Source organism: Ciconia boyciana, chromosome 11, assembly GCF_034638445.1.
Source record: "Ciconia boyciana chromosome 11, ASM3463844v1, whole genome shotgun sequence".
Classification (NCBI taxonomy): Eukaryota; Metazoa; Chordata; class Aves; order Ciconiiformes; family Ciconiidae; genus Ciconia; species Ciconia boyciana.
Genome location: NC_132944.1, coordinates 21574600 through 21586052, shown reverse-complemented (window position 1 = coordinate 21586052; position 11453 = coordinate 21574600). Strand labels below are relative to the sequence as shown.

Sequence of the window (11453 nt, the reverse complement as noted above, 5' to 3'; positions counted from 1 at the left end):
ACCCGGCCCGCAACCTCCAGCAACTCATTTCATCCTCCTCACGCCTCTACTCGCTAAACCAAGAAAATAATATTCTCTTCCTGCAGCCCCACGCGGGCTGTATTTCTGATCAGGTCGCCAGGTCAGCAGCTCTGGCCATCGACTTTGTGCACATTGGCACCGAGAGCAGAGCAAGGGCTTTTTGCCGAGCCAGCGGGCACACCGTGGTGGTGAGGGACATCATTAGTGACAAGACTTGCTTTAATACCGGCAAGTCCCTGGCCCTTTCACCTGGTATTTTCGTGGCTCATTAAGCTCCTTGCAGCTTTGAGGGCCACCGGAGGGTGCATGCCATGGTGCTGGGACAGGGACCGAGCCCAGGAGGGAGGGGACAGTCCGGCATGAGGCTGGGAGCAATGCGGGCATAAAGGAGCCTTTTTGGCGATGCAGTTTTTCCTGGCGTCACCACCTGGTGCCCGGCAAGCTGTCACGGCTGCAGGTGGCCTTTCTGTTTTTAGCACGTGCTTCTAGTCTGGTCCCACAAGTCTGCGGGAGCCCTGAAGCTTTTTGCCCGTTGCTCTTCCCCCAGCCCGTGCTCACTCTGGTGGTTTCTCTCGGGGTTGGTGCAAGGTGGGGATCAGCTGATGGTAAAGCAGGAGCCAGAGCAGTGCCATGGTGTGTAGGGGAGAGAGCCCCTAAGGAGTCCTCTCCGGCCACCCCGGCAGGGCTGGCAGGGACAGGCAGCCTGCCCGGCCATCGGGGTGTGGGATGAGAGGTGTCACACTCGGTCATATGGCTGCAGGGACCGTGCCTCGGTCAGATGTCTGGGACCACACACCCCATCACCCGGGCCAGGTTCAGGCACCAGAAAAGAGCCAAATGCTGCAGCATCAGTGAGTGGTGGGGAATTTTAGTTCAGAAGATCTGCTCAGCATATAAACCCGCAGCGCTGCGGTCACATTTTCTGCTGGCAAATGGTTAAGCATAGGATTTATAGACCATGGGAGGAGGAGGGAGAAGCAGGGGTGTAATTCACTTCAGAGCTGCTGGTGGGGGCAAGCGGGGACTCGCACCTCTCCGGCTGCTGCCATCCCTGCCCGGCCTCAGAGAGATCTCCATCACGGGGAAAGGGGGACCATCGGAGACCACCGCTACCGCACACTGTGCCGGCAGCCTGACTCCTGCCACCGCTGCTCCTGCTCGCTCCAGGCTCTCAAAAGAGGGTTTTTCAGGCAGCTGTTTGCTCTCCTCTCCACGTACGGGCACAAGAAGTCCCCTTAGTGCACAGAAACAGGGCAATGCTCTCCCAGCTTATCAGTCTGGGATGGGGAAGCTGCTGATGGGGAGCTATCACTCACCTTCCTGCTGCTCTCCTAACAACTGCCCTGTTAAACCAAACAGCCGCATCCACAAGCAAACACTGCAGACCCACATCTCCCGACAGGAGCAAGCCAAACAACCGGCCTTCCCGTGGCCACTGCTCCTCGGGAAGGGGGGACACGGGATTGATTTCCCTTCCCTCCAGGGGAAGCTCTTCAGAGTCTGGAAACATTCCAGGAATTCAGATGAAGAACAATTCCCAAGAGATGAATTCAGAGTTGGGATGGATCGCATGATATGCGCTGATGTCTAAACAGAGGAAACTTGGCAAAGCAAGCTGCTTGGCCTGGGGGGGAGCAGAGGGGACGGCAAGGTGTCCAGCATGGAAAACTCGTCTTGCAAGAAAACACACAGAGACGAGAACGGCAGAGGCGAAGCAATGGCAGCTCGGGTGCAAAGGATGAGAGGTACCTTCCCTGCATCAGTTTAGGAAGGGTCCACGACCAAAGGCAAGCAAGTCCCTGCCAGACCATGGTAAACCCTGCTGTGAGCCAGAGCCCCAGGAAAAGCATGGCTTTCCAGCCTTCCCAAAGTCAGCAGCCTTCGTATCAGAGGCATGCCTTCATTTAGATGAAAAACCATGCAATGGCAACACCAGCAAAGCTCTCCTCGGGCCAACACAGTGAACCCTGGAGCAGGATGGATCCACACGCTAGAAACAAACAACTCCAGTTCCTCATCCAGAGGATAAAAAATCAGTTTTTCCCCTCATGCTGGACTGCAGGGTCAGCTTCATGCTGCAACGACAGCAACAAGCCGCCTGCCCGCAGCATGGGACAGCCCTCGTGTTGTCTGTATCAAAAGCTTTGACGGCGCTGAGCTTCCAGGGCTCACCCCGTGCACTTTTAACACCAAGTCCTCTCTTCCCACGCCAAGCGTGCATGCAGCCCACGCTGTGGCTGCTCTGCACCAAACCCCAGCCCGGGGCACTTGCGTGACTGGCAAGTCCTGGATCCCCAGCAAACCCTGAACTTTGCACGCTAGACCGATCTGCCCTGCTGTTGCAGCCAGCACTGCGAGCACCGCAGTTGGCAGAGCAAGAGAAGTACTTTCCCCTGGTGCGCTTTCAGACCTGGAAGATTGTTGTTTAATTGCATGCATGATTGGAAAAGGTCACATAAAATCAGGGAACAAGAAACACCATCTCCCGTGGCCCTGGGAAAGGAAGGAGCGGTCACCCCAGGAGCAGCATGGCCAGAGCCAGCGCCTTGGACGGCTTTGCAGACGCCGTGCCCCACAGGCACTCAGACCGGAGAAGCAGCACGGCAGGAAAAGCTTTCTGGACAAATCGCCTGAAGCATTTTCAGCTTCTCAATGACAGCCTTTGGGAAAGGGAATGAGATTGAACTTGCCGCCAACAAACTTGTTTTAAAACTCCTGGATAATTTTCAGTTTTAGATCCAGGGAGGAGGGGGGTGGAAGGAGTTCTAGTGAGCAGATTGCTGGCTCCCATTATGGAAGCAAGCTTAATAAAATTCATAGAAATATTGGTGGTTCTGCTATGCTGTGCCAAGAATGTGTTAGAATAAAACCTTCTGAGCAGAAGGGAGAGATTTAATGTCATCTTAGCCTTGATATGAAAGATCAGCGTTCATCTCCAGGAGCAGTAACTAACACATTCACTTGCCTTCCCTCCAGAGCAGGTCTCTGCACAGCCTTGCTCGCACGGCTCATCACTGTCGCAGCCTTGTACGAATGGTACTGGGATGACCCTGGCTCGCAAAAAGAATAAAGAGGGAGGCATTTTTTCTTACTGGGGTTTTAATGACAACCCAGCGCAACGCAGACCAGCTCAGTTTCCTCCATGGGAAAGCTACATCAAGTTACTTTGGATTTCGGACGACCGACCCCACACTACCCTGAGCCCATGAACCAATGCGTCTGGCCCCGCCATAGCAATCCCCTCAGCTCCCTCTTTCCTCACGCACCGTCCCAAAGCCGTCCTCGTCTTTTGCCATACCCGCTCACAGAGCGGGACACGAAGCAGACCCACTGGCAGGGAGCTGCAGCCAGGAGGGAGCAGATCTCGCTTTCCAATCCTGCTCCCTTTCCCCTCGAGCTTGCCCTGATGGTAACAGGAGGAGGGAGAGGAAAGCTCTCACACTCATTTCTCAGCGCTTATTTTGGGAACCGAGCAGCCAGACCCTTGGGACCAGAGCTAGCTCTTTGCCTGGGTACTGATCCTCTTCCAAGGCTTTCTTTAGTCTCCTGAAATGCTCTTCAAACCTTGTCCCGAACTTGTAGGCTTACAAAGTTAACCACAACTAGGAAAAGTGGAAGGCATGTGCATGCCTGCCCCCTTCCCCAGATGCTGATCGCATATAGCTTGAAGCTTGTAGCGTGGCTTTGGCCTTAAGGGTCTGCATGTCCATAGCTGGCCCCAGACGTGGCTGCTGTTCCCCAATACTCTGCCTCGCTGCAGCCCTTGCCTTGGTTATTGCCAATAACCCACCTCCGATTCCAACCTAAAGCCCTAGAAACCACCTGCAACCCTAGAAAAGGAGTTCTCTACCCTTCTCCTTCAGCACTTCTTCGAGGCAGGCAGCAACCCCGACGGAACCAGCGCCTTTATTCAAAACAGGCCCCAACGCTGACAAATGGTTTGCCAGCGTGGCCTCTCCTATCTTAATAAATTTGTTATGTCAAATCTGTTTTAGCTTAGAAGGTAAAACAAAAACCTGCTCTGCCAGCACCCCCACCCCCTGTGAGCAGAGAACCGAGCCAAGCCTTCCCTTCCCATCACCAGCCCTAAGCCAGGTTTGTTCATCCCTGGGAGCTGAGCACAGACAGACACAATCCAGCTCCCCAGGCTGTGCCGGGCTTCGCCAGGCTGCCCACAGCAAGGGAGAGAAAAAACTCAGTGTCACCACGAGCAGACGAGTCTGTCAACACACACCGACTGCGAGCTGTTACGTGGGAAGGTGCTGTCTCCACAGTTTGACCATGACTACCAACAGGAACAGCTCAAGCCTCTTCAAGAGCCTCGTCTTTTACTCCAGGCTCTCACAGCACAATGACACTCCTTGTAAGCACTGTTTATTGAGTCCCAAAAGCCTGATTAGTGCTTGAAGTCTTCCAAGCCCAGTCCTTCCCTTCAACAGCATTAGTCATTCAGATGCTATTAGGATCCCGCCCCCCCTCCAAAATTTGCATGTCCCTACATGGAGCCACGGGGACAGGCTTGGATCCCCGTTCCCTGGATGCCAGCCACGCTCTGAAGTCAACAGGGGCTGCACACAGGCAGCTCAGTTGCTGTCACTGAGACTATTGCAGCCACCCAGACACACAAGAAGGCAAAAGAGAAAAAAAAAGCATCTGTGGCCTCAGAGAAGAAAGGAAGGATTGCCCGGGCACTTCAGCAGACGTGAGGTTTTGGAGAAAACACATGCTTCAGAGGCTCCGTGAGTGCACTGAACAAGTCAGAGTAGTTAGGCACAGAGGCTGAGAAATCTCCGTCCTTGGATTTAATGGACAGTCAGCAATGACAGAGGCACGGGGTGACAAGAAGAGAGGGAGCGACAACTTACTTGTCGGGGGCTGCCCGGAGCAACTTTCCGAGATAAACATCACCTCCCTGACGCGCCACCACCACGCTGACCAAGCCTGTGCCACGGTGCCGCTAATGAAACGGAATAATCCTGGGAGAAAGGAGCCAGTAAAATCAAGCCGGTGCTTTACGCCCGTGTTCTGGCAGGACTGCGCACACGGGTCACCGAGGGAGGACAGCAGTCACGCTTTCCTCACTGCGTGGAAGCCGGGCGGTGCAGAGCCAGCCCTTGGCCCGGGTGCGGGAAAATAAGCTGAAGGAGCCCACTGAGTCCTTTCAGAAATAAAGCCACGCTGATGTTGTCACCTGGTAACAAAGAGGCCAGAGCAGGAACAGATATAGTGAAATATACTATTTTATTGCTGCACACATGCTTACACATTTCTTCTTAAATATACTGTTGCTCTGACAAATTTTACAATCTTCTTAATTCAACAAGTGGCTGGTAGTAAATGAAAGAGGACAGAGGCAACAGAACACAATAAGGACACTGGCAACAGAAGAAAAATCAAAAGGTTTTTATTTTGTGATAAAATTATTTGCAGCAAGAATAAAGTGAATTCAAATCTAAGTTTTGACCTGGCTCATCTTAATTAGAGAGGCTGCCTGCATGCTGACCATCTGCTTACGCATGCTTTTTGATAGCCCTATTTTGCCAAAAGGGATGGGGGTGGTTAAAGGACCCCGAGTAATTGGACAATCTGACAGGGCTCACAGATGTGACCACTAAGTGCATGCAGACAGATGAGGCGTTTGCTTGGCAGCCCGTGTGGAACTGCGCTACTGGGGAGGAGATCAAAAGGCCACACTGACCTTTCCTCCCACGTGTACAACTGCAGCCTCTCTCGCTCCACGCTTTCGGACGCAGGAATGGAATTATTCCAGAGCAGCCATATGGAAAATGCTTCCCAGCACCACTGCCCCTCCTCTGCCTTCCTCCTGCTTTGCCTACTACCCGTGTCCATTTTGCTTTAGCAGCTGAGGCATCTGCAGAGAAAAGCATTAGCACATTCCTTGGTAATCCTGTTTCTGCATCTCGTTGAGTACAAGCAGAAGGCAAAGGCCACGCTCTGTTCTCTGGTGGCTCCGTGCAAGCTTTGCGCAGGGCTGTCACAACCATTGCTGTGGAAAGCTGACTACTAAGATGTCAGACGCGGAATGTATGCAGGAGGAGCAGAGGGGATGTGATAAACTAAACATCCTGCTTATACGTTCAGTGTCATCTTCAGCCATATAGTGAAGAGAAATGCAGGGGAACTGAACCAGGTGGGTTAAGCTGTCGGTTGTTTCTCTAGCGGGCTTTCATGAGCCTGACACTCCACTGAGCAAGAAAACAGGCAGTTCTGCTTTCACCTTCTTTCTCCAAAATATATGGGACTTCATATTAAAGCTTTCTCAATAGCTCTTCCCCACCTCAAGTCCACTGAGATGCCTTTATCAGTTCAAGTTGTGCTGGGCTCTTTGGTGGTCCTGTCAAAGCCACACCAAGCTTAGAGATGGACATGGAGGGATTCCACAAATCACACACCACACACAGAGCTCCTCTCCATGTTGCCACCCCAAACAGGAGCACACTCCTGCTGCTCCCTGCTTCCACACAGCAACACACCCCTGCAGGGACACATCCTCTTCCCTCGCCCTAATACGGCTGCAGAAAACAAACCACAAGAACTCCTTGCGCTTCCTCACAAGCATTTTGAAACAGAAGAACTGAAGCACGCCCTGCTTGAATAGCCCTGCAGCCATCATCCCCTGCCCCAAAGAGACTTGTTCTGCAAGAGAAACCAGTTAAACACAGGTGACAAAGTGCACAAGCATCTGGGGTCCAGTTAAGTCAATGCACCTCATTCCTGCCCCACCAGCTCCGTCCCCAGCTTCTGTTAGTGCAACTCAGTCCTGACACATGATTTTGCCAAAGTCCAGCTTCGCTCAAGTGCAGCGGCCAAACCCTGGTGCCCCCTCCTCACCGCAACCAAACCTAGCCTACCTAGTGCAAGTGGTGCCCAAAGCCTGCCCACGTACACGCAAACAGCTTCAACTCATGCCAGGTACAGGCAGATGCTCTGAGCAGGGGCAGTGAAGCTGCAGTTCTCACATGGTGTGGGAGCATCAGTCTCTTCCCTGGTGAGATGAGCAAAGAAGAGAAACCCATCCTCCCAGTACAGCCACACCTGAAGCAAGTCCCTGCCAAACGCTGGATCTTCAAACCCTTTCCTCATCCATGTGAAGCACCACTACCATTATAGAAAACAAGACCCTGAAGCTGTGGGGCATCTGTGCCCAGTTCCCACCTCAAACACTAAAAGCACGCCTGACATGGATTATTTCAAGCTTTTGCCTCACAAAGTGACCAAAATGACGATATGCATTAGAATGGCACCACACTGCCTGTGCAAGATTCTCTGTGTGCTTCACACAACACCTCTTCTCCCTCCCAGCTCACAGCATGGCAAAGTATACCCGGCCTGTGCCTTGGTGACCGGAGACTCTCATACCATGCCATTCTGGAGATGAACAGCTCTGAGGGCAGCCTATTTGGGAAGGCAAGCTTTACGCAGGGGTATCGACTGCCGATTGGTGCCAAGGAGAAAGAACATCATTACCCTCATTAGGAGTCTAGGAAGACAACACGAGATAACACGACCTACTGCAGAACACAGATTCAAAAACATTCATTAGTACAAACAGTGAATTTCCTGGAGAACAATGAAGCTACAAGGCTCAAGGCTGAGCAAAGCCAGAAGGTTGACAAGCGGGACAGCTGCCCTGCGAGAGACCAAAACGGCCCCTTTTCCTTTTAAAAAAGATTTCCCGTGACCCCTCTTCCCTGACCCACCAAGCAAGTCAGTTTTGCTCTACCACAATGGACAAAAAGAAAGGGAAAAGTGCTGTTTCCAAGAAGAAGGTGTTTCCTTCCCCTGTTAGGGAGAAAAGGGGTGTTCTCCCTTTTTTATGCATTGAAAGCTACTGCTTTCTAAGAACGGAAGGACTCTGGTCTCTACTGTATTCCCAAAGATGTTTGTTCAGAAAGCAAAGCTTTTAAATTCTGAGCACTTCAAAGCAATGAAAAGCTAGGGAAGACCTGGAAATCACTTTGGTTTTTTTCATCTAAGAACTAGAATAGCAGGTGAAGACAGTGCCTTCCACATAGTCAAGTACTCCTGTGTCACCGTTAGGGAAGCGCTGCCCTCCTTTGCCAATCTTATAATGCTGACAGTGAAAGAAAGGCCACCTCCTTTCCAATATACTTATTTGGAGAGTTTAATCCAGTTTTCTTCCTCTGCTGGTAGCAATTCAACAAATATCCTGGCATGAACCAGTTTCAGAGGTGTGTTGTTGGGCAACAGAACAGGATGGGTCCTAACACCAGGCAGTAGCAAGTCCCCCAGAACAGCTCCCTTACCACCCCCAGCAGCTTGCAGTTTCCTATCCGTGCTGTATTGTACAAAGCGGCAGCTACTGATTTGGGCTGAGCTTTGGGAGCTACTTCTGAAAGGAGAAACAAAAAACAAAATAAAACCAAACAGAAACCAGACATGCAAATGTCCAGACATAAATAAATTAAAAAGAAACCATGCCTGAAAGCGGATGGGAAGGAGGACAAAGGAGGGGAAGAGAGACATTCAGAGACTCAGATGTTCTTGCACTCCAAGCCAACCCACTGGGGGCTACGCAGGCTGCATATGACAGGCAGGGTTTGCACACATCAGCACTCAAGCCCTATACTGGCCAGGAGGTTTTCCAGAGCTTCAAGTTTCTGGTTGGCTTCCTCAATGGCACTGTAAGTCTGCACGTTGCTGGTGATGTGGAAGCGGATGTCATCCACCAGAGGAATGGAGTCAGTCTCCTGCCGTTCCTCCACAGCCTCTGCATTCTCCTTCACAGCAGCCACAAACTCCTCCAACTCCACCAGCTGGAAAGGGTGGAAAAGAGAACGATTAGGAAGAGAAGACGACAGGTAAAAGGGACATAAAGGGTTGGGATAATGGGCTTGGCCACTGTTGAGGGATCCCACAGAAGAAAAAGGGAATGCTAAGGGTACACTGAGACCCAAATCTTCCTGTGTCTCCTACAGACACCACTTGGAGATCCTGCCATTCATCCTAAGGAGGTAGTAATACTCCAACAATAAATGCTCACAACTGTAAGCAATCTGCATCTCAAACAGCTCACTGTAATACCCACTAACTAAGCATCCATAGCTCTGGTATTGGGGCACATGAATATGCACAATATTCCCTCCAGAAAGGCTCCTCAGCAGGAACCAGGAGATGCTGCCAGACGCTTTTGGGAAATGTCTTGCAACAGGCAAGACAGCAGGTGCTTGTGCCCAGTTCAGAACCAGGAGCCACAGATGACTCTATCCCCACCATGGCTCTCAGCCCCACCACCAACAGCCGACCAGCAGATCACAGCAAGGCAGCTGCTCTGTTCTGCACCCAGCCTGACAGAATCGGGTCACCCATGAATGATTTTGCATCAAGTTCCCCAGGAACATGTGGTGTGCTGAAGGGTGCGAGGCAGCTTCCGTCTGTCTACGCTACCAAATTGTGCCTGGGCACGGCAGGTTGCTGAGCCCTGCTCTATGCTACACACACTGCCAAAATCTCTCCCTGTTGAGATGCATCCCTGTAGAGATGCACTGATGCATCTCTACAAGACACTGGCAGCTGCTGATGTTTGAACAGCTGGGGTGGCTCCATTTGTGCCAACAACCTTAGGAAGGCACGTTGCCAATGCTGGGTCCGAGGACTCCCACGCGGGCTGGAGAAGGGGAATGCAAGGGGAACACACAAGCAAAGCCCTACCTTGCCCGATGACTACTTGAGATATTCATTCAGCTTTCAAACCAAATCCCTTTTTCAGAAGCCAGAATCTGGGTGCATGCTAATGTGTCCATCATCCCCAAGCTATACACTGAACAAAATAACAACCCCAGAATCATTTCCTTCACTGTTTTCACATGCCAAAAAGAATTTCACACCTTTCAAGCTGCAGGTGAAAATGTTACATTCCCACCTGAACTGTACAAGCCATTTATAAAGATCTGTCTTGGGATAAGAACACCCCATAGATTCTAGTTTATCCTTCCGTATGGCAACTTTCTCCATGAGTCCTGAAACTTCAAGCTATAATCACTCAGGATTACACTTAAATGGAGCCACATAAAGAAAACTTCAGTGTTAGATTCATTACTTCTGGCTGTTCAACGGCCAAATTTCCCCTGTGGAAATCCCTACTGTTAGATTTATCAACCTGGAGGAGACCAGAGATCACACCGATTACTCCTTTCTATAGCGTTATGCCAGAAAGAACTCCCTCCAGCAAATGCTAAAATACATGTCCTGCACGGAGCTCCCCTGCACACCCCGTTGGGTTCTCCAGGCTGCAGCTGGTGTATTCAGGCAACACCGTTGTTGCTCTGGGCATGGTGGCTGAAAGCTCGGTGAAAGTCACCCACCCATGGCACTTGCAGAACTTTTTGGGCAGGTTTTTCACCCCACAGTCCACAGGGATGTGCTAGACAGCCACCGGTATCTGGCTTACTGCAGGGACATCAGGTACTGCCACACTCCTCATCCTCTGTCCTAAGTCACCATGTGCTTTGCTACTTAACCGCTGCTCATTTTCAGGAAGCACATTAAACCAGAGAGGGCAACCATTTATTACAGACCGAAGTGCAACCATTAAATCTGTTGTATCTATAGCTCACTGTGCAGTTAGATTTACGGGCACATGCGGTAAGCGCAGTGGGAAGTGTTTCTGCTACCTTCTCGATGATCTTTGCCATGTACTCCGTGCACTGGTCCTCCAGCCGGGTCAGCTGGAACAGCTTTGCAATCCTCCAGATGCTGACAATGTTGTCCTCATCAAGGATCTGAGCCAAGGTCCTGCCACAAAGGCGCTTGAGCCCAGGCAGCAGGTACATGTCTGCCACACACAGCACATCATAGGCGTTTTCCGGGGACAGCTGGCAATGGAAAGAGGGGAATTACTGTCCAGTCCTACCCACTGCATTTGTCTCTGGCAAACTGCCTTCTTCTCTTATGTCTTAGCAGAGATTCCCTAAAGTGTTGTGTGGTCCATTACCGGACAAGTGTTAACAGTACTATGGAGAGACAGGAGCTCAATATTCCAGGGCTAGGTCTTCCACTCAGTTACCACAGAGGAGTTTAAAACGCTGCAGAGGCAGCTTGCTCAGCAAAGCAAGAGGTTTGCCGTGCTGCAGGTAACCCCTCTAGCTAAGCACAAAGCAACGCTGAAGCACTGAAGTGCAGCCAAAAGCTGGCTGCTAAGAAATGTTCAATGTGGCAGTGGAAGGAGGTAGCTTTTACCAGAGGTACTGACAGCCCTTAAAAGAGACAAACGGAACAGGCCGGCAGAATAGAGCACCTTGTCCCCACTAGGACTATTCCTCCCATTTTGTACTGCTGGACTTGCATTTTGTGAAAAACGTGCAAAATTCTCTTAAGTTCCTTCCTCAAACTGGCTCTGCTAACTCAGCCAGCACAACCTCCCTGGCACAGGGATACATCCCAGGACAGAA

General features: G+C 51.3%; 1 protein-coding gene across 3 annotated transcripts in view; it reads right to left on the bottom strand.

The window, feature by feature from the left end:
- Nucleotides 1–5408: 5408 nt before the first annotated feature.
- The window catches only part of ABTB1 (ankyrin repeat and BTB domain containing 1), a 28876-nt gene continuing 22831 nt past the window's right edge, over nt 5409–11453 (bottom strand). For all 3 annotated transcript variants that reach the window (XM_072875968.1, XM_072875969.1, XM_072875971.1), the window contains 2 exons: nt 10677–10877; nt 5409–8819 (listed from right to left, as the gene is read on the bottom strand). In XM_072875968.1, coding sequence (XP_072732069.1) covers nt 8613–8819; nt 10677–10877 — 408 coding nt within the window. In that variant the 3' untranslated portion in view covers nt 5409–8612. The remainder of the gene's footprint in view (nt 8820–10676; nt 10878–11453) is intronic.